This window comes from Pelodiscus sinensis, chromosome 5, assembly GCF_052426305.1.
Source record: "Pelodiscus sinensis isolate ZL-2025 chromosome 5, ASM5242630v1, whole genome shotgun sequence".
Taxonomy (NCBI): Eukaryota; Metazoa; Chordata; order Testudines; family Trionychidae; genus Pelodiscus; species Pelodiscus sinensis.
This window is the reverse complement of record NC_143056.1, coordinates 87,763,179-87,790,953: the sequence shown is the minus strand read 5'-3', so window position 1 is coordinate 87,790,953 and position 27,775 is coordinate 87,763,179. Positions and strand designations below refer to the sequence as shown.

At 45.1% G+C, this 27,775-nt stretch overlaps 1 protein-coding gene across 1 annotated transcript; it reads right to left on the bottom strand.

Moving 5' to 3' along the window:
• Window positions 1–1,073: 1,073 nt before the first annotated feature.
• Window positions 1,074–19,571, bottom strand: LOC102451598 (CD59 glycoprotein-like). Its single transcript, XM_006127307.5, has 4 exons — window positions 19,424–19,571; window positions 13,628–13,705; window positions 9,357–9,458; window positions 1,074–2,730 (listed from the first exon to the last, which is right to left on the bottom strand). Exons 2-4 carry the CDS (start codon window positions 13,689–13,691, stop codon window positions 2,537–2,539), a joined length of 360 nt encoding a protein of 119 aa, XP_006127369.3. The 5' UTR covers window positions 13,692–13,705; window positions 19,424–19,571; the 3' UTR covers window positions 1,074–2,536.
• Between the last annotated feature and the right edge of the window lie 8,204 nt (window positions 19,572–27,775).

The following is a 27,775-nucleotide window of genomic DNA, read 5'->3' as shown; positions in this document are numbered from 1 at the left end:
ATTTCTCTGTGTTCAGCCAAAAAATTGTTTTAAAAAAGTATTTTTTTCTCCTTTACTATACTAGGCAAGTAAAACTTCTTCCTCTTGGAAATGAGGAGTTGTGCCTCACCTGGCAGAAGGTGGAATTCCTACTATGTGAGGTGACAAGAACATTTTTCCATAGGTCTGGCATCATAGGATTTGAACTAGAATCCCTTTCATTTGGCTTCGCTGGGAACATACAATGGACTGTTTCTGCTCTTGACTCTGTGTTTATTAAGGGCGAGGAAAATTGTTTATTTAAAAAGAATGTCATGGAATTGCTTTCTGTTTGGAAGCAGGAAGGTACTAAAAAACAAGTGAGAGTAGGGCCTTGGAACACAGGCTGATGATGCCATGAGTTTGCAAATGGAAATGTAGCTAAGTCTCTTTCCTTGGAAAGGAAAAAATTATGCAGAAGCAGAAAATAGCTCTAAAAAGAAAGGAAAGCAGGTTTGTTCCAAGAGAAGCAAGATAATTAGAGGCTTGCTTCTGGCCTTTTGTATATATTTCATATAGATTTCGTTTGAAGTCCAATATGTACATTGTGTTGCTAACTGGGACCTAAATGAAATGGCTGATAACTAAAATAGTAACAGCAATTAACAAAAATGTTGTTACCTGAATCAGTTATGAATTGAAACCAGTATATTCAGCATGAAAGAAAAAGATTAAATTATGAACTAAAAAGAACAGAGGGAGGATTTGGTTTAGAAAGCCAATGATTCATGTAATGTAGGGATGAAAAACACCTATGAATCATCTAGCCTACTGTCCCTTGCAGGGTAGGATTGTTCTCTCGTCTATTGTATATTGTATTGTTAGTTTACCCCTACAAAAAAGAGGTAGTTTGAAACCTGAAGTTAGATTAGAAACCCTCACCATTTCCTAATGAAATAGCCCTTCCTGGCCCACCTAACAGCTCTGGACACATTGATTGATTGGATTGATTGAATGTAGTCTCTACTTCCTTGTGATGTAAGACTAGGTTTCTCATTTCTTACCATAAGATTATTTTGAACTATAACAAGCATTCTGGTAAATAACCATACTTAACTCGCAGTTTTGTTTATTTTTGTCCTTTTTTATTAATGAAAAACCACGGTCACCACTCATGTTCAGAGTGATCAGATAAATACCAGACTATCATAATAGCTTGAATCATTTTGGCCAAATGAAACTAAAATCAAACAGTCATATGTTCTATATAGAATGATACGGTATCTTCATCTGGCCCTAGCTATGGCAGCAAAGCAGCAGTGTATAAGACCAATCATCATAGGAGACTCTGGTTACCACAGACCATGCATCTCAGAAATAAAAATATCTTTGGTAACTGACCCCCTTCCCTGCAGCAAGTAGGTAGTATACCCCTAAGGAAGCAGAAGAAGATTTGATATTACAGAGTACAAATTAAAAGCAGGGCCACCAAATATAGTAAAAGCACCTACACCTATGCCCATCACTTAGTAAGACAGTACAACTGGCAGCAAGATGAAGGCTGTGTCAAAAGCTATCTTTCTATATATAGAATGCGCATTTTTCATTCAATACATGTTTATTAGCAGCAATAATAAAATATTGGCAGTTATAAATGTTGCACAAAAGTTCTACAAGTCTTTCTGGAACATCCACATTTAGAAGCTGGAAGAGTTAGTTGCATTTGCTGAATCTGTTTTCAAGCAGAAAATATATAAAGCATATCCAAACTGAAAATTCTGCTTTTAAACTCTTAACTGTTTTTCAGACAAAAATATCAGGTTGAAGCCAAAAGATTTCACACAACTCTGAATATACAAAGTTAACTGCTGTGCAAAGAAGCTGTTCAGCTTAAATTTTTGTTGTGAAAGCCACCATGAGCAAAAGATAAAATTTACACAAGATGTTGAAGCAGCACATACATGTACCTACATGTTCATAGAACTCTACAGAGAGGCAAGGCATTCCTCATGTACTTCAAATGCACCTCAATTTAATTTTCAGTTGTAACACACTCAAAATATTTTCCCCAAAATAATGCAATTTCAGTGGCTACATAATTTATTTCCAATCACAGCTAATCATATTTCAACAAGAACTAGGATTTCAGCTATGTTAATAAGATCATAAATTGTATTTTGAAACAGCAGGAGAATTCACTGGATAATATGGATTCACTGAAGGCTAATAAAACATATTGAACAAGAGAGAAAAACATAACTGCAAATTCATAGAGCGTTGAGAAATTACAATTTTTAGCAATTAATATGTATTTTCCCATTCCTCCCCCTTATATACAGATTTTTCTAAAAGATGACATTTTCCTCCAACTGAGGCAACACAAAATGTTCTTTCTGACTGATCATACACAATATGCCTCTCTTTCCAGAGAGCTCTGGATAGTAATTTATCCAATAGAGAACATTTTGTGAATCATGATTTATAAATCAGAGGACAAAATACTTCACCACACTATTGGTAGAGATCTAGGAAAATATTTAGCAATACAAACAGAAAAATATTTCTTTTTGTTTCGAGATTAAAAGAGTATCCAGATCATGGTCATCACAGTCACAATGCTGAAGGCTGTTTTACTAACCACTGTGGCTGGACCCTTGTTGCAAAAGTCCTTTTGGCAGCAGAAGAAATGAAAGTTGTCAACACCAAAATCATCAGCAATCTCATTCATGTTGCATCGGGCGTGTTTCCAGCAGGTATAGGTTTTCAAATTATCTTTCCAAAAAAAGTAAAAAATAGAAAAAATCAGAAGCAGGATATTAATCATAAAATTGGAAGGAACCTTGAAAGGTCATCAAGTCAAGTCCCCTGCTATCATGGCCAGACCAAGCACTATCTAGTCTGTTCCTGACAGATGTTTGTCTAACCTGTTTGTAAAATCTCCATCATTGAAGATTAAGATCTCCCTAGCCAATTTATTCCAGTACTTAACCACCTGGTTTTTCCAAATGACCAATCTTTTTTTTTTAATAAAGTACCCCCTTTGAAAAACAGTATAAGTACTCCCAGTTCCTGAAGTTTTCAGACACAAAATTTTTTTCTACCATTGCAACACATTTGTTTAAACAACTTAATCGTAGTCGGACGGGCGATGAAATTTTTGGGTGTAAAAAGTACAGAAATAATAAAGCACTATAAAACTTAAAACAAAAATTCAGTTTTCTCCAAATTTCAGTTGTGTTGACATACCCCCTCCCAGACTTCTCTCGAGTACCCTTGAGGGTACTCCTACCACTGGTTAAGAAACACTGGTCTAATCTAAACCTCCTTTGCTGCAATTTAAGCCCATTGCTTCTTGTCCTATCATCAAGAATGAAGGAGAATAATTTTTCTCCTTCCTTTGTGTAACAACATTTTAGTACTTGAAAGCTCCTGTATCCCCTCTCGATCTTCTCTTTTCCACACTAAACAAACCCAGTTATTTTAATCTTCCCTCACAGATTATGTTTTCTGGACCTTAAATCATGTTTTTGTTGCTCTTCTCTGGACCTTCTCCAATTTGTCCATCTATTTCCTGAAATGTGGTATCCAGAATTGGACACAATACTCCAGCTGAGGCCTAATCAACACAGAGCAGAGTGAAAGAATTACTTCTCATGTTTTGCTCACAACACTCTTGTTAATGCATCCCAGAATCTAGTTTGCTTTTTTTGCAGCAGTATCACACTGTTGACTCATGTTTAACTTGTCATCCACTATGACCCCTAGATCCTTTTCTGCAGTACTCATTTCCCTTTTGTATGTGTAAAACTGATTATTTCTTCCTAAGTGGAGTACTTTGCATTTGTCCTTATTGACTTTCCTCCTATTTACCTCAGATGATTTCTCCAGTTTGTCCAGATCATCCTGAATTATAATTCTATCACCCTAAGCACTTGTTAGCCCTCCCAGATTGGTATCATCCACAAACTTTATTAGTATTCTCTCTCTGACATTATCTACATCATTGATGAAGATATTAAACAGAACTGGTCCCAAAACTGATTCCTATGGAACCCTACTTGTTATGGCATTCCAGCATGACTGCAAATCATAACTACTCTCAGAGAACAGTTACCCAACCAATTATGCACCCACCTTACGATAGCCCCATCCAGATTGTATTTCCCTAGTTTATTAATGAGAAAGTCATGCAAGACTATATCAAATGCTTTGCCATAGTCTAAGTATACCAGATCTACTGGTTTCCCCTTATCCACAAGGCTTGTTATCCTAACAGGGAAAGCTGTCAGGCTGGTCTGATATGATTTGTTCTTTACAAATCCATGCCGACTGTTACTTATCACCTTATCTTCCAGATGGATTCCTTAATTATTTTCCTATTTTAACTTCTGAACCTACCTAATTTTCATACTGGAATGTTTGCTTCTCTACAGAAAGAAGAAAGACTGCTCTAGTCTAAACATACCCAATTCTTGTTGTTCAAGCTCCTTTCAACATGTTCCTTTGCTCTTCTCTGAGCGTGCACTATAAATATGCGGATGGGAACACAACATGTGAGGTGACAATGGGCGTATCTTCAGCTCAGTAGTAGCTTGAGACATGAGCAATCAGTGAAGGGAGGGCTGGGGGAGGCAAACCCCCAGCCCCAACCCCACCCGCTGTCCTGCCCCTTCCACTGAGGCCCTCCCCCCCGGACCCAAGCCTCCTTCCCACCATGAGGATGTCAGCCAGCATACCGTAGGCGCGCCCCCGCACCACCATGAGGAGGAGGAGAGTGTGGGTGGGTGCACACACACTCACCCCAGCCTCCCTGGCCCCTGAGCACAGGGAGGGAGGGCAGCGAGTGGCTCCAGCCTCCACCCTCTGAGTGCTCCAGAGCCAGGGTCCCTGAGGGAAGCAATGCTCCATCCCCAGAACACCTACAGTAGGCATTCTGGGGGTGGAGTGTAGGCAGGGCCAGGCTAGCAGTTTGCCAAGGCAATGCCTTCCCTTGCTTAGCATACCAGCTGTCCATAGCTTGAGATATGACTCTAGTATTCCCTCTAACTTAATGTCTACATGCAAATCTCTAGCTTAGCTGAAATAGTGAGTGAAATAGTGAAAACTTGAGCTAGATGGTTATCAGGGCTCTGCATTCAAACTCAAGCGCTGCTGTCCCTCAAGCTAATAATGCAGTGGGGATGCAGTTACGTTGTGTTAGCAAAACTCATAAGCTGCACGTAGTGACTGGATTAGTAGCTGGAGTGTTCTTTTAAAGGGAAATCTGGGATAAACTATTCATTGCTGGATAGTGCCCAGTTCGTGCTTAGTTCTCATCACAGCTTCAACAGGTTAATGAAAAATACTAATACTGTCTCTTTCAGGGTGTACCAGTGAAGTTTCCTTCATGCTCATGAATTCACGGCAATGCAGCTTTAATATTTTTTGGCAATGATGGAACCAAGAGGCATTTAAAGAGTTCCCATTATCACAAGACACCATTCCTGTTTTGGAGAAAAAGAATGAAATGGGGGCAGGGAAGAGGGAGTGTGTGTGGTGGAATCTAAGGATAGTAGAAACATATTTCAGTCTGGCAGTCTTTGTTTTTACAAAAGAAGTTAGTGCAACTTCCTCATGTAAATAGTACCTAATTCACAAAGGCAAAATGTTCAGCTGATGTGAAAGAATACATGGAAACTCGTGTATGGCTTATTTCAATTTTAGTTTTCTAAAAATATACAAGATTTTCTACATAGCCTTTTGCATTGCTTTAATTGATTCAATTTCAAATTTCAAATACAGTTAAGATGGGGCTTGTCTACATGAGAAAGTCACACTTAGTTAAAGGCTCCATTTACAGCTTACCACATGATATCCCAGCCAGTCTTGTAAGAATTCTAACATACAAAACATAAGAGGCAAAGCCACCATTTGGTTTGGTTTGAGCACTATGGGATCTCTGACTAAGAAGGCTGTTGTTTACGCAAGAGTCTGTAACCTTTAAAAAGTTAGATGTGGAGTAAAACCAGATCCAAAAAAAAACAAAAAAAACCACCTTGTAGTCACTGGCTTCTTTTAGTTTATGCTTAAAGAAATAATTGTAGACTAACTTGCTCCAATGAAGTCCACATTGATAGCACACTTAGACCATGTCTTCACTAAATGGAAGATTAATGCTGCTGTGATCGATCTTCCGGAATTCAATTTAGCCTGTCTAGTTAAGACCTGCTAAATCAAACTGAGGGCACCCCCTTCAGCAGCTAACCGATACTCCTGCTCCTGTGAGGAATAAGGGAAGCCAATGGGAGTGTTTGCTCCTGTTGGCCTTCCACTGTGGGAGCAGTGGGGAAACTCGAATCAAGTTATGTCGACTTCAGCTACATAATTAGTAGAATTGCATATATTGAACTAGCCTTGCCCTTTAACGCAGGCCTTACTGAGTATGTAGTTCTGTGCAGTTTGACCAGCTGCTTCGGTTCTTAGCTTCTTTATCAGGAAGAACATTCTATCCCTTAACAATCCTCTCTTTTCTGAAGGACTATCATTTATAAGAGCTTAACCATTTATGCTTTCCTAGCATTCTCTTAGCATTTCTCTGACTACTAGAAAGTATAAATCATATAATGGAAAAATATGATTAAGGCCAGAAAACAGACATTCTTCCTATATGGTTTCCTACAATTCCTCATTCCTTGCTGTTTCTCAGAAAAAGTGAAATGTTCGTGTTATCTACATTGAATATTAAACATGTGTTAAAAAACCCAACCTTGTTCCTCAGGCAGATTCATGTTTTCGGGTCTAACTTCTACAGCTAGATTATATATATTTGGCATTTTGCTATTCTTCAGTGAAAAGCGTGTACCCAATATTCTAGGTGCCCATGACAATTTTTGAAAGACATAAGTAGATATGACATTCTGGTGTCAAAAAAATTGTTAATTTTTTTGAAAAATGCTTCAGTTCTAAATTTTTGACCATAAGTTTATTTTAATATAAGCTGTATTTATGATGAGAAGAAATTATGTGAAGTACACTTTATTCACTAGAGTTTTATGCAACCTTGCTGTTAATTCATTCACTTGAACAACTTCAATTTGTTTTATTTACCTGGATATAAGACAAATGTGTGTATCTGATGTACAATACTGCTGTCTAGCTTCATCAGGTGCTCAAAACACCAAAATGTACTGATGGTTATTATCAGGGCTTGACAAATGCACTCGCCCGCTCGCCCGTGGTGAGTAGATTTTGCCAGCTGGCGAGTGCAGGGGCGGACTGGCCCAGTGGGCAGTTGTGATGGGCTGGCCGAAGCCCGCACTACGGGCGGTGCTGCCCCATCCAATCCGCCAGCCGGTGGAGGAGCAGAGCACTGCTGGGGAGGGGAAACTGCGGCCATTGTCAGCACTGGGCTGCCTGCGTGCAGCTGTGGCGCGAGGAGGCGGGGCATCGGCAGACGCCAGGACGCTGGTGTGATGTGGTCCGGCCTGGCCAATTTTAAAGGGCTGCAGCAACTCGGCTCTGGCTGCATGTCCCTGCAAGCTGGCTGCAGCACGCAGTGGAGCCAGGCCCCGCCTTGCCAACTCCAGTCCTGCTACGGCCCCAGCCCCAACCCCTCGCCAGCGAGAGACCGCTCCCAGCCGACCGCCCGGCTCACTGCGCCCGCCCCGCGCCCCATCTGGCTCCTGCCACCCATTCCCCACGCTGCCCCTGCACCCCAGATCCCCTGCTCTCCCTCTGGTTCTGCGCCACCCTTGCACCCCGCACTCTGCTCCCCCCAATCCCTGCTCCCCCCTCCAGCTCTGTGCTGCCCATTCCCTGCACTGCCCCTAGACCCCGATCCCTCTGCCCCTCCCGTTCCCTGCGTCCCATTCCCCGGGCCTCCACTGCACCCCGTACACTGCTCCCTCCGATCCCTGTGTCCCTCTGCCTCCATGCCTCCTGTTCCCCGCGCCACCCCTGTCCCATTTCCCCCACACACACACTGTTCCCTGCACCCCTCTGGCTCTGTGCTGTCCCTGCATCCTGTTTCCCCTGTGCGTTGAGAGTGAGGGGTGCTTGTCCATAGGGAGGAGCTGGACAGGGCAGGGAAAAGGCTGCTGTGACCCACAGCAAGTGAAAGGGGGAGTTCACTTGAAGCGCCTTTGCCTTTATGGGAAAAAAATGAATGAAAATGCTATTTGCTATTTATACGGCTAAAATGCTGGGACAAAAATGAAAACAAACAAACAAAAAGCATTGCAAAATGCAAACGTGTAAAAGACAAGAAAAAGGGGGGGGGAATGTTTTGCTTGGCCCTGAGGGAGGGGAAGTGGCTGGGCTGGGGTGTGGGGAGAGGAGGGGAAAAATATGGGGAAAGGGGCTTGTGCTGAGGGGAGGGGAGGGAAGGGGAGGAGGTCAGGAGAAGAAGAAGAAAGGGGAAGGCACCAAGGAACAGGGGTGCAGGAGAGACAAATCCCAGGGGGCCAAGTGCAGACAATGAGGAAACGGGCAGAAGGGGAGGTGTCAGTGGGAGAGGGGAACAGGCTGATGCTGGGAGAGGAGAGGGTACGGTCACTGGGGGCTAGAGGGAGGAGGGGGAGGTGCTGGGAGAAGGCTTGAAAGAAGGGGTGGGCATGAGGAAGGCGGGGACGAAGCAAGGCATGTGTGAGGGCACAAGGGCATGAGGGGAATGGGGGCAGAGGGTGTTGAGGGGGTAGGTATCAGGGAAAAAGAGGGCAAAGGGGGCGGGGGCAGTGAGGGAAGGGGGAGGAACCAGGAGGGTGCAGGTGCCAGGAGATTCTGCTGGTGAAGCAGAAGGGCAGACACCTGCAGGGGAGGGACCAGCATCAGAGGAGAGAGGCAGGGAAGGTGTGTAGAGGGAGGTGTTAGGAGAGGGGATGAGGAGGGGTAGCTCATTTGATCAGAGTGGGGCTACTGGAGGAGTGGGCACAGGGGGGAGAGAAGGGCTGGTGGAGGGGGGCAGGTCTCAGGAAGGCTGAGGGCAGCGAGAAGGGCAGGAGTCAGGACAGCAGAGAAGGGTGAGGGGTTGGGGGGCAGCAGCCACCAGGGGAGCTGATGGAGCAAAGAGAGGAAACATGGCAACAGAGGGAAAAGGTAGAAGTTTATTTATTAATAACTTGGGTGATATTTATTAAGAACGTACTAGTAATTACTGTTCTTATTCTTATTAGGAATTTATGCCATTAAAAAAAAACACTTTTTGGGGGGTGGGGTTGGGGGGAGGGTGGCGAGTCCCTTTTTTGTCTGGCAAGTAGGGTTTTCCATAATTTGTCGAGCCCTGGTTATTATCATCAAGTTATTAAAATAGTCTTTCATCCTGACCTGAATTAACAAATCAGACACTTCCAGACTGCAAATGCACAGACTTTGAATGAGTTAATGTTACTGTATTTTTTTCCCCTGTGGGACAGGATACATACGAAGCTTGATCTGTAAGCAAGTATCATCTCCATGGGTGCAGGTAGCATTGGTTGAACACAGCGAAGGACTATTTGCACAAGTGTAACACCTCAGAGCATATCCTAAACAAGAAAAGAATATTTGTCATTACATGCGAACTAGTTACTTTCCTAATACAAATTCAAAATTCTCATAATGAAGGACTTTTCAATATCTGTTAGACCATTTTAAATCCTCAAATAAAAAAGACTATACTACTTTAAGTAGTGCAAGAGCCTCTTAGATTGCAAATTATTTATAAGTCTCTCAGTTTTTCACCCCAAATTCAGAAAAACAGCAGCTGCATATGAATAAAGCAAATTGGGACTGCAGCCAACTGCTGCAATGCATAGATTCAGCCCTAACCTTTACCAGTCCAGGGATGTTAACCTTGAGTTCGCTACATCTTTGTTTCACTGGTGGTATCAATGCAGAACTTCTCATCCTTTTAATCAGGTGATTTGTCCTTTCTCGTTGCTGTTTGCCCCACACCTCACCCCTTCTTTCTTTCCATCATCCCATCTCTTCAGTTCCCATGCATGTGCCCATAAATCTTCAACACCATGATAGTGACATTTTTCCTAATCCTGACTGCTAGCACATCCCCTTCCTATCATTAACCTTTTTGTATCTCCTGGTCTAATTTCCTTTTTCTATCTAAATTATCTTAGGCATGAAGTAGGCCTTAATCCTGAGGCATGGGTTATCTGTAGTGGTATAAGGAGGATCTTATGTGACAAGTGAGGCTTTTTTTTTAATTCCATATTAGGGGGCTGCCCCCTGCTCACTATGCTCACCAACCCCCTGCTCTCTGGCTGTGAAAACTCCCTGCTTGTTACACTCACCAGACCCCCTCTCTCTGACTGCTTTAGTGGCTAGAGAGCCTGATGAAGTTATTGTGTCATAGGAAAAACTTTTTTTTAATTAATTTAGAGAGAGAGAGAGAGAGAGAGAGAGAGAGAGAAGTTGCATGATAAGCCTACATTTGAGCAAAGAGCGAAGGAAAGATCTTGAAAGGCAATTCACTATAAAGTTAAACCTCATTTTTGGACAGATACTTATTTTAGCTTTTTCTGTTCTCCTAGATATAAGGATAGAGGGAGGAGACACCACTTTTCTATGTCCCTGGAAATTTCTTATAATAAACACAATGTTGGGAAGATTTGGGATTTTAATACACGAATAAGTTATTTCCTTGCACATTCAAAGTGCAAAATGTTGAAACTGAGAAGAATCTGGTCTTTTGGATATATTTATCTCTGATTTAGTCCAGTCAATGCAAAACCCAGAGATCTTTCCAAAATCATCAACTACAGGCAGTAATGATGGAAAAATAGGTCTTCTAGTTCAGTCCCCTGCACTCAAGGCAGAACTATGTATTAACTACTAGACCATTTCTGGCAGGTGTTTGTCTAACCTGTTCTTAAAAACCTCCAGCAACAAATTCCAACACCTAGGAGGCAATTTGTTCCAGTGCTTAACCACTCTAACAGTTAGGAAGTTTTTCCTGATGTCTAACCTAACCTTCCCTTGTTGCAATTTAAGCCCTTTGCGTCTTTTCCTAGCCTCTGAGGTTAATGAGAACAATTTTTCACCTTCCTCCTTATAAGTAATCTTTTACAGACTTGAAAACTATTATGTCACCCCTTAGTCTTTTTTTTTTTAATCAAAACTAAACAAATTTATTGTTTTAGTTTTTCCTGATAGAAAACAAGACCTAAATAAGGACTTTTCAGCTTGGAAAAGAAGAGACTAATGGGGTATATGATAGATGTTTATAAAATGATGAGTGGTGTTGAGAAAGTGAATAAGGAAAAGTTATTTACTTGTTCCCATAATATAAGAACCAGGGGCCACCAAATGAAATTAATGGGCAGCAGGTTTAACACACATAGAAAGAAGTTCTTCTTCACACAGCCAACCTGTAGAACTCCTTGCCTGAGGAGGTTGTGAAGGCCAGGACTATAACAGGGTTTAAAAGAGAACTTGATAAATTCATGGAGGTTAAGTTCATTAATGGCTATTAGCCAGGATGGGTAAGGAATTGTGTCCTACCCTCTGTTTGTCAGAGGGTGGAGATGGATGGCAGGAGAGAGACCACTTGATTATTACCTGTTTGGTTCACTCCCTCTAGGGCACCAGGCATTGGCCACTGTTGGCAGACAGGATACTGGGCTGGATGGACCTTTGGTCTGATCCAGTATGGCCATTCTTATGTTCTTAAGCCTTTAATCATTTTTGTTGCTCTTTTCTGAACTTTCTCCAATTTGTCCAGGTCTTCCCTGAAATGTGGTACCCAGAATTGTACAGAGTACTCCAGATGAAACCTTATCAGTGCAGAGTATATTGGAAGAATTACTTCTCGTGTCTTGCATACAAGATTTATTTTGATATATCCCAGAATGATCAGGGTTTTTTTGCAATTGTGTTACACTGTTGATTCATATTTAGCTTGTAATCCAACATAACTCCCAGTCCTCTTTCCTAGGCATTGTTCATTTTGTACTCCTAGGTGGAGTACTTTGTTTTGTTTTCATTAAAATTCAAAAGGATCTGGACAAACTGGAGAAATGGTCTGAGGTAAATAAAAATGAAAGTTCAATCTCTTCTTCTAAAGCACTTGAAACTCAGATTAGTATTGTCTGCAAACTAAGTGTATTCTCTGTGTCATTATTTAAATCACTTATGAAGATATTGAACATAACCAGACCCAGGACCAGTATGCCCTTCCAGCTTGACTGAACCACTGGTATCTGCTCTCTGAGAATGATTTTCTAATCAGTTATGCACCCACCTTGAGCTATCTTTCCCTAGTTTGTTTATGAGAAAGTCATTCAAGACAGAAAAAAAAAAGGATAAAGGATAAATTCTGTGGCCTTTGTACATAAGTGTTTCAGCTTTTCTGGCAGCATTCATTAATGTTATATTATCTTTGAACTTCAACGTCTTGAATATGATGGGTTTGAGACTGTCTTGCACTAGGCATTTGAGACACTCTTTCATTATCTAATGGAGGCAACTGTGGTGCCAATTTAAATACGTCAGAGAGCAGTTTCTGAAGGAAGCTGATAATATCCTTCTCCTCTAGTCTCTCAGCAATGCCCAAGAGGCAAAGATTGTGTCTTCAAGATCTGTTTTTGAAATCATCCTATTTATCCTAGTCTAAGCTTTAAGGAGGCAGTTCCTTCTTTAATTTCCTTAATTTCAATGGCAGCCTTTTGTAGCTAATTTTCCAAGTGAGTTATTTGGGATTTTACATCACATGCATCTTGAGAGAGGCCACACATATCTTTTGAGATTGAATCCAATATATCAGTTCGGCAGGGCTCGCCAGGTGGCGGCGAGCTCTGTTTGTGTGCTGTGTGGAATAATTTAAAATCGAGGGCAGAAACTTATTACCAGTTTGCCAGGAAAGTAACTGTTAGAGATGAATTGATGTGTTTTGGAGGTCTGAAACAAGGCAGCCATTCTCCTGCCAGGTGCCATGTGACCCACTGCTTCTTCCTTTCCCCAGTCCTTCTTGGGGAAGGAAACAAAAGCTCCAAACCCAAATTTCTTTTTCCATAGGTTGCCAAAGGACTAGATAGAAAAATCAAGCAAGAAGGGAAAGGATGGGAAGGGCTAAGAAAAGAATGGAGCAGGAAAAGTGCAAATCCTACCCTTAAAAAAAAAAAAACCCATACCCAGTTCACACAGAGAGACAGACAACTTTGAAAAGTCTATTTTTAAAAGTTTTTTTTTAATTCACAATTCAGATTTTTAAATAAAAAAATTAATCTTGACCACACCAAAGGATGATCTGTAAGATTTCTTTAGCAAGTACCATCCTCCTGAAGGCAAAGTCTACTCTACACAACAGAAAAAATTATCCTATTTAAAAATAGAATCTAAAAAAAATAACTGAAATTTAAATTTGCTTCCACCAAATATTGTTTTTATCCCGTTGTCCCCCAATTCTGCCCAATACTTTGTATCCAGTTTATACTTGGCAATCTTCTGCTGATATTATATCAATGAAACAGGATATTTTGTTCCTATACTGTGATGGGATGCTCGCTGTATATTTGCATTCCTGCTTCAGCTTGAAAGCTTTCTGTTACAGAAATCCACCTCCACCCTTGGACCTGCCCTCACCACAGAAAGCAACACTGATATGTTTATATAAGCTGCACTGCTCTCTCCCTCCCCAACTATCAGTAACCACATTTTGTACTTTTGTAATGTGTTCATTCAAAATCTGCAGGATACCTACCAGAATTGCAATAAGCAATCAGAACAATGAAGACAGTGAACAGGATACAGTTCATTTTGTTCATATTTCTTCCAGATTCTGGAAGTAAGAATAAATGAAAAATGGTTATATGTTCCTTAATTTATAAAACTGAAAACCAATGAAAGTTCTGATTCAAAAAAAGACTAAGGTCTAGTATTCTGAACATGTGAATAGGAGTCAGGAAGTCCCAAATTCTAATCTTGGCCCAGACAGATTATTTTTGTGACATTGGGCAAATCACATTACTTTTACATGCTCAGCTTCCTTCATGTGTAAAACGGGGATGATAGTCACTTACCTTACAAAAGGGATGTACTGAAGAATAATTCACTGGTATTTGATACAAAGTTTATTGACATCAGAAGGCTTTGGACAAAGCCCTTGACATTTGCAAAACATTAAGATATCACATCTGCAAAGAATTATTGGATACCAGAGACAGTTGTGGCAGATACCCAGGAAAAGAACACTAGAACATTGTGTCATCATGAGGCAGTGCCCAGACATGCCTAATTTACTGACGTCTGCTCTCTGCGTTTTCTATTTTTTTCTTGATAGCCTACCAGACCCAAATTAGACTTGCCTGTTGGAGCACAATACAACTCCTGTTTGTAGCACATTTCCCCCCTCCCACCCATCTTTTCATCTCAAGTTGTTTGGCTGTTTGAGTATGTGTCACAGAGCACCAGGGGCTTTTTTTTACAGCACATCTCATCTTTACTAGATGCATCATTTCATGAACAAGCTTTTAAGGCTCAGTACAATTCCAAAAAGAAAAGGGGAAGGGAGAAATAAGGGGACATCCACATATATGTATCCCTAAGACAACTGTGCCAAAACCAATGGCACAAGATTTCATGGGCAAAAACTAAGACTGGCAATTAGTAGGTGTTAATGCCTGGGATTAACACAGGGCAGAATTAATGTGTTAAAAAAATTAACTTGCGTTAATCACAGATATCTGCAAACCAGCATGAGCTGCTCCAGAGCCTCTCTGGAGAGGCGTAGTAATGCAAACTGCCACCAGGGGGAGAATGGAAAAACGAAGCAGCCAAAAAGGAGGAAAAAACCCTGAAGCTCCAATAGAGGAGTAAACAAGAAAAGTTTACCCAGAATCCCTTACCCAGCTGTTCTGTTCCTCCTGTGCCTGGCTCGGGGGCGGGGCTCGTTCAGAGGGAGGGGTGAGTTCATTTGGATGGAGGCTCTGTGGGGTCTGGCTCAGGGGGAGGGGTGAGTGCTTTGGGATGGGGGGCTGGCTCTGTGGGAAGTGTGAGTGCATTGGGATGGCTCTTGGGAGAGAGGTGGGTGCATTAGGGTTACTTATAATTTTTTAAAATAAAAGATACTTTATACCACTTTATACCAAAAAGAACAACTTTAAAAAATAATCCGGTTACATTTTTAAAAGACTAACAAACATATAGATCAGGAATGTCAAACTTGAAGCCCACTGAGGGGCACAAATTAAAACTGATAGCTTTCAGGGACACCAAAGAAAATGTACTTCCATTGGAAAATTGTAATTATTTATTTTTATAGATTATGTTTTAGGTATATTTTATAATACTTTTCAGGTCTTGTTTTAATATAGTACAATAATTTGATGTGTAAAATTGTTATTTACTCAAAATAATTTTTAATTTAAATATAAATTTAAGGTACTTTTAAATTTTGTACATGATACATAATTCGTTTTGTTGAAATAAAAACAAGTATAGACCATGGTCAATCAAATAGAACAGGCTTCTGTAAAAATTTCAGATACTTTGTAAGTTTGAGATTTTGCATAAACATAATTATTCGTGCAATTGCAAAAAATTGACATATATTTGATATAAAGTTAATATACATTTTGTGATTTTATTTGGAAATAAATAAATAAAACCCAAAACATTAACAAAATATCTCCCTCCACTGCCCCAGAGCCAGGCACTCCCAAATCCCCGTTCTAACCCAATTCCTCTCTGTTCCCCCAAAGAACACCCCTCTAACCCAATGCCTTCTCCCTCCCCCCCAGACCCAGGCACTCCCAGCCCCTCCCCCCATACCTAATACCTGGGTCCCAGAGCTAGTGTCGCTGCTGCCACACATTCCTTCCTCAGGCACTGGGGAGGTGTGAGCACAGCAGCCAACTGTGAGCAGGCACTTGATGCCTATGCCAAGCAGCTCAGCTGCACTCGGCCATGTGCTCCAAGTGGCCAATGAGCCGCACTTTATTCTTTTATAAAATCTTGTGGCAGGCACAAAAAATTTTGATTGGGCCACATGCAGCCCGCCAGAAGCCTGTTTGACATGCCTGATGTAGATGGTATCATGAGCTTTTGTAGGCACAACCCAGTCCCACCCATGAAAGCTCATGATACCATCTACAAAGGTTGGGCAAAATTTTTTGCCCAGGGGTCACTTCAAAAATGTTTGAAGTAGCCCTGGATCACCACGGAAGGGGTGGGCACTAAACAGGAAGGGGTGGGGCTACCCAGACCATGATTGGTCTGGGGTGGAGGAGCCCCTTTGCCTCCTCCTTCCCACTAGGAACCCATGTCTCTAGTAGGGCAAGAGGAGGCATTGTGCGCTCTCCCACCCTAAGGATAATCAAGACTTGAGGGCGGGGGAGCGCGGGAAGCCTCCTCCTGCCTTGTGAGGAGTACGTGGTGCTTGGAAGTGCCATGTGCTGCTTGCTGGGTGGGGGCAGAGCAGAGAAAGCTTCATGTGCTCTCCCACCCCAAGCCCTAATTGGCCTGGGGCGGGGGAGCAGCAGGGCCTCAGCAGACCAGATCCGACCCATGGAAGCCCTTTTGCTTACCTCTGATCTACATGTTTTGTTAGTCTTTAAACTACTACTAGACTGTTTTGTTGTTTTTTTAAGTTTTTCCTGTTACAGATTAACTCAGCTACCCTTCTGAAGCTTATAAAAAGGGTTCTGTACTATTACATTCCCTTTTGCCTCCCTGTTTCCTTTCTCCTTTGATGAGTTGGGCAGGCAGGAGTTTTGGTAAAAATTTATCAGACATGCACACAGTGCCCGCTCTGCCTCAGCTGGTGCTGGATAATCAGAGCCTCAATGCTAAAGGAGTTGGAATTACTGAAGTGATAGATCGCCCCACGTTTTGTTGCCGATTTTCCATCTCCCAGTCATAGCAGAGACTTGGGATTATCCTGGCTTTCTCATCTAAAAGTCTTATACATGTTTGGATGTTGTGATTGTGAACACCTGGAGAGGCAGTCTGCTCAATGCAAAGTTGGCCTTGAATCTTGATATCTATGGCTTCAGTTGAATGGCTTGTGTGAAATTTGGAAGAGTGGCTCAGAGACCTCTCTCCTGTACTTAAGGATAGAATTTCATGGCAGCCTGAAGGAAAAAGTCCTCAGGGCAGACAGAAAGCCACGCGTGCAGGGTATCCTCAGCCTTAGGCTACTTATTGCTTCAAGTGCCTTCAAGAAAGTGAGGGTGTGTGTTAGTTTTATTTAAAAGTTTTTTGGAGTGTTATTGTAACAGGTAAGTTAATCTCTTACATTGATAACTCTTGTGTAGTTTTTTGCTGTACGATAATGTGAAAAAATTAGATTAACTAGGTAAGTAAATGGGCAGTTAGGAAACATTACAGATTGCTTATAATAAATTTATTAGGTATCTTGTTAGTATTTAAAGTGCTACTTAACTTTTTTCTTTTTGTTTTACCAAGATTTGACTAACACCGCTACCTCTCTATTACAATACATTTGATATGCTCAAAATCTTTTTTACTTTTATTCTTTAAAGCAATGTGTTACCCATTTGCTATAACAGTGGTTTTAAATGCTTGAATGAAATATAGTGATGAAATTCATATTTAGGTTGTATAACATTAACTTCTCATGTTTTATAAAACTTAGATATTTAAGAATTTGACATTTTTTATGTAAAAGACATGAACCTAATGAGAATGGGATATGAACAAATTAGAGAGAAAAAGATATTTAACAGAATGTAAACCACAAAACTATATAATTTATATGTCTATAGTTAGGATATTTATTGTTTAATTAATTACTTATTTTACTAAGAGGTGGATTATTTACAGTGGTGTAGTGAGGAGGGTGCAGGGAGGGGAAGTGGCCGCTGCGTGCCACACTAGTCATCCCTCTGCTCCTCCTCTGCTTGCCACCACCGGCTGGAGCTATCTCCTCCCCATCCTTCTGCCCCCAGTCTGACTCCCTCCACGTCCGCCAAAGGATTAGTGCATGCAGGACCCAGCCCCAAACTGGAGGGGGTTGGGTAAGACTCGGTACAAGCTCCCCCCACTTCTCCCAGGGTCGAGCTTAGCTATGCGCCAGGTTTGGGGCCCTACCATTTGGCAGGATGGAGCACCAATTTTGCCTTCATGGGCGCATAAAACCCTCGCTACGCCTCTGGCCTCGCTCCTAGGGGTGTGAAAATCAGTGTGGGGACCTCTGTACTACTTGAAGAGTGGGAATACCCAGTGCTTAATTTTTGCCTGGGCTTTGCCTTGGCTGAATCCCAGCACCTGTAGGCTTGGCATTTCATAGCTAGAGTCCTATAGCAATACAGGCAGTCCCTGACTTACGCGGATCCGACTTATGTCGGATCCGCAGTTACGAACACAGCTTTTCTCGCCCCGGAGGACACGGACTGCGGGACCTCGCGGTCCCGCCGCCCGTGTACTCCGGGGCGAGAAAAGCTGCTCCGCGTCTCCCTGGTCTGCAGACCAGGAAGACGCGGAGCAAAGCCGCGGAGGGGCTCGGGCAGCCGGGCAGCCCAGGTGCGCGGTGCTCGGGCAGCCCCAGCCCCGGGGCACATGCAGGCGCGCGGCGCCGGCCCCAGGTGCGCGGCTTGGGTGGCGGCAGCGGCACCAGGCCCACGGCACAAGGCGCTCGGGCGGCTCCAGCCCCGGGGCACATGCCGCAAGGGCATCCCCGCCCCTGGCATGCCCCAGGACATGCGGCCTCACCCCCCTGGGCACCCGGCGCGTGAGTGTCCCCGCCCCCGGGAGCCTCTAAAGGTTGGGGGCCACTGCTCTAGAGCAGCAAGGTGGTGATTTCTGGGGGACCCAAATCCCATCCCACCAGGTCTGAATCGCTGCCTCAGAAGCAATGGGGTAGAAGGGACAGACGGGAGCGGGGAGATGGGGTGAGGATGGCCTGGAAGAATGGGAAGAGCAGGCTGGATGGCGGAAGGAGGGTGAGGGGAGCGGCAGGGGGAGCCAGGGGTGGCGGGGTTGGGGAACAGGCAGGACAGTAGCATGAGGGGGAAGCTCCGGGACAGCTTGGACGGAGCCAGGCTCGATGTCCGCTCCCCTGCGGCGGAGTTTGCCCCTCCCCACAGAGAACTTTCTTCGAGGGCCCTTGTTCCCGCATGGCCCGGGGAGAGCCGAGACCCCAGCGGGAACTGGCCCTGCCTCCCCGCCCCGCCGCAGAGCCTCTGCGGCAAGCGCGGAGCCCCTCCCCGCCGCCCCCAGCTGCCCTTTTGCTGCAACGCCCGGAGAGGCGGGGGCTGCAAGCTGCCTCCCGTGGGAGGGGGCGTCCGGCCCCAGGGAGCGGGGCACGAGGACGGGCTGCCTGCTCAGCGATGAGGGGCAGGAGGCTCTGCTCCCACCACAACACAGCCTGTTCCCCTGCCTGGGGCAGCCACCTAGCCCGCCCGCCCGCTCCCGGTGGGAGAGGGGACTGGGAGGAAGAGCACACTTCGTGGGCAGCTGCAACCCCCCCCCCCCCCATCCCCAGCCCGCGATGCGGCCGCTGCGCCTCTGCCCCGCGCTCCGGTCCCGGAGCCTCTACCTGCTCCTCGCCTCCACCCGTGCAGCGCCCGGCGCGTCCGCTGCGGAATGCGCTGCCCGGCTCAGTCAGCAGAGCGCAGCCAGCCCCTTGGCTTGTGCATCCCTCCCCGCCCCCGTTAACCCTCACACTGGCGCCACAGGGTAAGTCACTCCGCATGCGCGCAGAAACTGGGCTCTCCCTTTCTTGCCCAAAGGCTGGCGCAGGCGGATAGGTTCCTGCGCTGTGTGCGCGCCTCTGTGCCGGGGTCTCTTTCCCTCCCGCTAGCTGGTGCAGGGGTAGCCCTGGCCCCTCCAGGCAGTTTCCGCACTCCCTGCCGCCGCGGGGCACTTTGTCAAGGAGCCGCCAGGAATGCATTCTGCCCTCCACACACAAGCACTGTAAGAAGTGGTACCCTGGCCTGGGGTCGCTGCACTCTAAGAAGCATCTCGTCCTTCTATCCCTTGCAACTAGTCCATCTGCTCCTACTTAAAGTAGTGGTCAAGGAGCTGAAGAAGCAAACAGCACATAGACGAAATTGATAGATGAGGCTAATGCATGTGAGAGAGAGAGAGAGAGAGAGAGTGTGTGTGTATATGTATATATATATATATATATATCCATCCAATTGCTTAGGAGACACCGACCGATGACATAATGCAGTGGTACAAGCAGCCCCACAGATACATAGAGGTCTTCCATGAGGTACATCATCTCATCTAATTAGTTGACTAATTTAACAGACTACATAAAAAAAAGCATCAGCAAAGTCAGTCCAAACTAGAATTTCATTCAAAATGCAATCTTTATACATCTATATGTACACTACACTCTGGAATGTAAGTACAAAATTTATATTTCAATTTATTTTATAATTATACAGTAATTCCTAATTTAACACATGCCCGCTTAACACATTTTCACGATAGCATGATTTTTTTTTTAGGGAACATTTTTGAATTACACGACTGTCCCCGGCGTAACACGATTTCCCCAGCTGATCCGTCACCGGCAGCAGAGGGTTCACCACTTGCCGTGCTGTTCCCCAGCAACCCTCCCCCCTTCCCCGCACATAGTGCAGGTCCCAGCACAGGGGCAAACTCCCAACCCAATTCCCCTCCCATCCCCTTCCCTAGAGCCAAACACCTCCCCTCCCTGCTGTAACCCACTCCCCTTTCTTCCCCAACCTTATGGCCAGCTCCCAACAGACACCACTGCTTGAAACACAACCCCCGCCTTTTCCATTATTTTCAATGGGAAAATGGACCTTGCATAATAGGTTTTCACTTAACACAATCATTTTCTGAAACATATCTATAATGTTAAATGAGGACTTACTGTATAGTAAAATGAGAACAAGAAATTTTTCCCATGAGAGAGAGAGAGAGAGAGAACTATTTGTTCAAACAGATGTAAAGTGAAACTTGGTGTACCCAAAACACATCAGACTCCTGAAAGAGGGACAGTCTAGAAAGATTGAGATCCACTAACAAAATGGACAAGTGAACCCTCTACAGGTGTAGACATGAAATCTGGAGATGTAGCACACTCATACTACACAAGGATATTACTGCAAGCAATAGGAAGAAATAAAATGTAAAAAATTCAGCTCACAGTGCAGTGCTTTATGCCAGGGGTTCCCAAACTTTTTGACATGGGGACCAGTAAATCCATTCACGAGCTTTTGGAGGACCAGTAACGTTCATTTGCAAATTCAATAAGCAAATGATGAATATTCAAATAAAGTTGTTTCTGGTCCTCCCAAAGCCCCCCAGTGCCAGCATTAGCAAAGCTTTTGATACAGTCACCCACAATATTCTTGCCAGCAAGTTAAGGAAATATTGATTGGATAAATGGACTGTTAGGTGGATAGAAAGCTGGCTAGATCCTAAACTTTTTACTTTAGTTGGAACCCGTTTTTTTTTTCAGTACTGTCTTTTGCAGCCGAAAAATATAAATGCATATAAAAAATGAAAAATTAATAAATTTTCAGTGTTTCACCCAGCTGCATCCTCCACCCAGCCTGGGCCAGGGCTTGGGGGACCCGGCGCCACATCAGCACTTCAGGAGGCGGGAGCAGGAGCACATTGGGGGTAGGGTATCTGGCTAAGAGGGAGGGTGCAAGGAAGGGTAGGGTTGCCAGGTGTCCGGTTTTGTACTGGACAGTCCGGTATTTCAAGGTTTTGTCTGGGAAAGAAATTGGGAAATTACCAGACACATAAAATGCCTGGTATTTTCTAATTAGGTACGTTTTATTATAATTAGGTGTATTAGTCCTTAGCTGCCTGGCTGGTAGATGTGCTCACGCTGTCTGAGTGTGTCTACCTGCCAGGCAGTTTTCAACTACTCCAGGGAGGGTATGTGGGGCGGGGAGGGGCAAAATGGAATCCCCAGCCAGACTCACTCGTCTGCCAGGGTCTGCATGTGCCCAGGTCAGTCCCGCTCCCCCCCCTTTCTCTTCCCGATCTCCCCAGTCCAGTCCTGCTGCCCCCATCCAGCCCTGCATCCAGTGGCCGGTCCCCCCCCCCCATTAATCTCCCCCCGACGACCGCCCCCCCCCACCAGCCCCGCTTCCAGCGGCCGGTTCCCCCCACCACTCCCAGCCCTGCTTTCGCCGCCTACCCGGATCTCTGCGGGAGACCCGTGCCGCTCCCAGCCCTGCTTTGGCCGCCTGCCAGTCTGCCCAGATCTCCACTGGGACAGCCCTGCTTCCCCCACCACTGCTTCCCAGCGGCCGGTTCCTCCCTGCCTCCTCCCAGCCCGCCCCGCTCTGCTCTCCTCCCGGCAGCCATGCTGAGGCCCGGTATTTTTTCCCCAATGGCCCGCTACCAGGCTGCGGCCCATAGTTTGGGAAACACTGCTATGGGAAAGCACCTCAACAAAAGTAGTAGAATCCCATAAATTTGACTTTTGTGAGCAAAACACTAGAACAATTAATGGATCAAAACTTCTTTAAATACAAGGTTAAACAACACTGAATCCAATATTCTAGCAGAACATGAATCAGTGTTGCCATTAGCCAATGTTATGAATAAGACTGTTATGGGTGCAGTTCCTGTTGCTCAGCAACTTTGTCTATCATGTGGCTAATGAGGAAAGTTGTCGCTACCTGGTTTTATCCAGTCACACACAGCTCCACTAGTCAGGAAAGGAGTCAGGTGCATGCTTACACAGTGCTAGCGCTAATGCTTACTCCAGTCTTTCCTGTAAAAGGTGCTGTTTTCCTAGATGATATTTCAGAGGACAATTCTGAGTATGCATGTTGATTTTAGAGTATTTAAGTATCAGTTCAAACCATAAGATAAGCTCTGAGGGCAGGGGTGGGCTATAATTTTTGACAGGGAGTGCACAAGAATTTGGAAAGTGGTTGAGGGCCGCACTCTTCCATGATATTAATGGAGGAGGTGTGGGGTCTGGGATGGAGGTTAGGTGCAGAAGGGAACTTGGGGTAAGGGAAGGAGTTTGGGTGAAGGAGGCAGTTGTAACCTGGGGCACTGAACTGGGGTGCAGGGGGTTGGATTGTGACCTAGGGCAGGGAATTGGAGTATAGGAGGGGGATGCAGGGGTTTGAGTTCTGTGCTGGGGTAGGAGGGGAGTGTGATCTGGGGCAGGGGATTCAGGTGCCAGATCTGGGTGGGGGGTAAGGGTGCAGGAGGGGGCAGAGGATTTGGGATGTGGAGTGGAGGGGCAGACAGTCAGGGAAGGGAGAGGCTGGAGTCCCAGAGGCAGCCTTTGGCCAGGAGCCTCCTGAATCAGCCTCCCTGCCTGCCCCACCCCTGTGCTCTGTGAATAACTATGAGTCCCTTGTGCCTCATGGCTGCCTTTTATTGAAAGAGGCAGCTCCCATTGACCAGTTTCTGGCCAAAAACTGACCAATGGGATTGTGCTGGGGGGCAGGAGCAGCTACTAAAGCTTCCCCGCTCCCCTCCAGGATCAGTTTTTAAAGTGAAACCACCCCGCAGCCACATTTCTGAGCAGTGTGCGGGCGGGGCAAGGCAAGCAGGGAGTCTGCCTGGAGCTTCCGCAGGCCAGATCCAGTGGCTTGGTGAGCCAGATCTGGTCCGCGGGCCATATTTTGCCCAAGCTTGTCGTAAGGTAACATTTCTATAAATCCTTGCCAAATACAGGCTGATGACAACTAATCTGCACTATACTCCCTCTCAGAAAGCTAACTTTCCCATAGCATATTGTGTCCTTCAGAGGTGCATAAATTCAGTCTCAGGGTTAAATAAACATTCTACAAACAAGATTCAGAATATTTGTGGATAGAATTCTAGTCATATGCAATTGGAAATATTATTCCTTTTATCATTCACTCTTCTCAATATCAGATCCTAACTAGTGTTCCCTATAAGCCTGTGGTCACCAACCTGTCAATCGCGATCGACTGGGAGGGCTCGACCAGTCGATCGCAAGGCATTTGGGCTCCCCCCCCAAATTCCCTCACCCACTACTTACCTCTGAAAATGGAGGTAGTGCCGGCTTACCTGTGGCGTGCCTGGAGGAAGTAGGAATCCTGGAGGAAGGCACATGCTGCAGCTTGGGGGCTGGGGGGAGGGAGAGAGAGGGGAAGGAAGGCGCACACCCTGGCTCCTCTCCTCTGTGGGGGAGGAGGTAGGAGTCCCGAGGGCAAGCATACGCTAGGGATGGGGGGAGGCACGCACCGGGGCTCCCCTCCTCTGTGGGGGAGGAGGGAGGAGGGAGGAGTCCGGAGGGGAAGTGCAGGCCGGGGAGGAGGTAAGAGTCCCAGGGGGAAGCATGCACTAGGGCTTCCTTCGGGGGGGGGGGGGAGAAGCGAGGCACACATCGGGGCTCCCTCCTCTGCAGGGGAGGAGGTAGCAGTCCCGGGGGGGAGCGCGCGCCAGGGAGGGGGGAGGAGGAGGAGGAGTCCCGGGGCAAAATGCGCACCGGGGCTTTCCTCCTTTGCTGGGGAGGAGGGAGCAGTCCCAGGAGGAGGCTCTTGCCGGAGCTTCCCTCCTGGGAGGGGGGTGAAGGCGCATGCCGAGGATTCCCTGTCACAGCCAACACCTTGCCCCCTGTTCACACTGGCATTCTGCTCCCACTGGCATCCTGGCCCCTGGCCATACCAGCACCCTGGCTCTACCCCAGCATCCTGTCCCTTGCCTCCACTGACACCCTGTCCTCTGCCCCAGAACCCACTGGCCCTCTGTCTCTTGCCCCAGCAGCCCCTGACACCCTTCCCCAATACCATGTCCCCTGCTCCCACCAGCACTATTGGGGCCACATTATTGAGGCTTGTGGGAGTTTTGGAGGAGATTTTATTTTGCATCTCACTTGTGTGGCCCCAATTGACTTTTGTGGGTCAGTGACCCAACTCAAAACAGGTTCCCTGCCCTTCTCAAATAAAGACAATGCAGAAACTTTGTGTTTGACATAGTATTTTATTTAAAAATAAAGCCTGGCCAACAAACCCCCAATTGGGGCCAAGCCCCCATCTGCCCACAGCATCATAACACTCCTGCACTCCCCCTTCGCCCAGACCCTTGATCTGAACCTATCATACACTGGAACCTCCTGCCCTGAGCACCTCACATACCCTAACCCAAATTCCTGCACCCTCACATCCGCAAGCCTGTGGCTTGCTTAGTACCCTAACCCTACATCTGACCCAAACACTGCCCAGCCTGAAGCCCTCTCCCCGACCCAGCGTCCCCTTCTCCACCTCCTCCTGCATCCATATTTCCTCCCAGAGCTTGCATCTCTCACCCCTCCCCACACCCAAATCTCTCATTCCCACCCCAGAGCCTACACATCCTGCTTCAACCCAGCGAGGGTAAGGCTAGACTGCAGAAGTTTTTCAGGATTCCGGAGATATCCCAAAAATACTCTTCTGCATCCAAGGATGCATTTGTTCTTCTGCATTTTTTAGTGGAAGAGCAAACATGCTCTTTAGGTAACCCCTATATTCCTCTTTCCACAAGGAATAAGGGGGCTTCCAAAAGAAAGGGGTTTTTTTTTGACATTTGGTCCAGTTTAGATAGGCCAAATGTTGGAAAAAACCTCTTCCTACAGAAGAATTGGGGGGAAAAGCAGCAGTATAAGGGTTGGGGATAGCAAGTGATGGAGAGGAGGAGAATAGAGAGGAAGGGGTGGGACTTTGAGGAAGGGGTGGGGCTATAGATCTTGGCTTGTTCTGTCATTTAAACAGTGATCTTGGGTGTAAAAAGGTTGGAGACCACTACTATAAGTTGTATGCTTGAGCTGCTGCTCAGGAGAGATTCAAATGCCTCCCAGCTGATCAGCAGAACGCCCACAGCTAGGTTCTGTTTCTACTGGTGGTGCACTTTCACACATGCCTCAATGCACATACAAATTATTCCACACACGGATGGAAAAGATTAAAGGGACCATTGATCCTAACCATTTGGGCAAATATATACTAACAACTGCATGACCACACATCCTCGCACATCAAAAGGCATTCATACGCCAAGTTTTTAGCAGTAAATGTCAAGCCTCTGCTAAGGTCACATTATCTACTATTGCTGTAGAATCCTGACCTACATAGGCTAGTATACGGAGTAGGCAAGGCTTATAAGCAGACACTTCAGAAAGGTGGTTAAAGAAACACACTGGCTAGGTCTACAGTGGCAGTTTCTTGCACAAGAACAGCTGTTATTGCGCAAAACCTTGCCTGCTGTCTACACTACACGAGCAAATTTACAGTATTGCGTTGTAAAACAGGGCTTCGTCCGGAAGAGTTATTCCTCTCCGCATGAGGAATAAGCCCTCTTGCGCAAGAGCTCTTCCACAAGAGGGCAGCGTAGACAGGCAACATGAATTTCTTGCGCAAGAAGCCGCTACAGTTAAAATGGCCATCAGAGCTTTCTTGCGCAAGAAAGCATCCACACTGCCATAGATGCTCTTGCGCAAAAGCACATATCTTGCGCAAAAGCACATGGCAGTGTGGACGCACTCTTGTAGAAGATTTTTTGCACAAGAACTCCTCCACAAAAGAGTTTTTGCGCAAGAAGCAGCCAGTGTAGACATAGCCACCATGTCTAGCACCCAATACTTTTAGAGACTAACAAACCTGGAGATGGTGGTATGAGCTTTCGCGGGTACTTCTTCAGATGAATGGAGTTATCAAAGGTCCAGTTTTTAAATAAATAAGGGATAGAACTGGGAAGAGAAGGAAAAAAGGAAAAAAATAAAATAAAGAACAAAGGGCCAAGAAATAGAGTGTGCATGCTACATGAAGCTACTCCTTGTTCTTAAGTACCCATTGTTTAGTTTTTTATGTCATTAGGATGTCATTATAAGAGATATGAATAAAGACATGGGCCATCCGCCAATGTCTTTATTCATACCTCTGTTTTGGAATCAAACTTGTAAATTAAGTTAAATTCTAAGGCTTCCCTGTGGAGTTGGCTTGTGAAATTGTCCTGAAACAACACGGTGAATTTGAGATCCATTAATGAGTGCCTGGGCAAATTAAAATGTTCCCCAACAGGTTTCTGTGTGTTGCATTTTGGATATCTGATTTGTGTAATTAATTCTCTTTTGTAGAGACTGTGCAGTTTGGCTAATGTACATGGCAGAAGGGCACTGCTGGAATTTGATGGCATAGATCACATTAGCGGATGTGCATTTAAATGAGCCTCTGATGTGGTGGTTAGGTCTTGTGATACCACTTGTATAGATGTGTAGACAGAGTTGATTTCAGGCATGGGTTCCTGGATGAGGATGATGCAGGTGTCCTGTGTGGTTACTGAAAAGAATTTGTTTGAGGTTAGGGGGCTGTCTGTATTAGGGTTCTGCAATTTTATCCTAGCTGTAGTGTAATTGCATAAGCTATCTTTATTCATGTGTCTGTTCCACTTGTGAACATACCAAGATCTTTGCTTTAAAAGCCTATAGAAGTGAGTCCCATGAGGAAGTGGGTGTGGCCCACGAAAGCTCATCACCTAATAATCCATCTTGTTAGTCTTTAAAGTGCTACATAGTCCTGTTTTTTGTTTCAAGTAAACTAAAAGTTAGCTTTAATAGCTGTTATCCAAGTTCAGCACTTCCAATACAAGAACTAAGGAACTTGTGTTATCTGCACAAATTTCTCTATTCTTTCCACACTTTAGGAACACACGCCTTTATCCAGTTCCTAGGGCTCAAGGTGCAACCCTGGTAATTTACACACACACTCTTACCCAATTCCTAGGGCTCAGGGCGTAACTTCCTGCAGGTTTGCAGGATCTTTTGCCACTGAAAGAGCCTTACACAATAATATTCTTATTCTCTATTGACAATTCCCAAGCAAGCAGAATACACATGTTAAGCACACACTGTCATGCTCACCAATCCTGATAAAGGCAGGCAGACTTCCCCTGTTGGCCAGGAAAGGTCAGTCTCTCTGGATCT

Coding starts and splice junctions, on each gene's coding strand:
- LOC102451598 (XM_006127307.5), bottom strand. CDS start 13,691: ATGAACAAAATGAACTGTATCCTGTTCACTGTCTTCATTGTTCTGATT. Junction 9,459..13,627: donor GATTGCTTATTGCAATTCTG/GTAGGTATCCTG, acceptor TTTCTTGTTTAG/GATATGCTCTGAGGTGTTAC. Junction 2,731..9,356: donor TTGCTTACAGATCAAGCTTC/GTATGTATCCTG, acceptor TTTTTTGGAAAG/ATAATTTGAAAACCTATACC.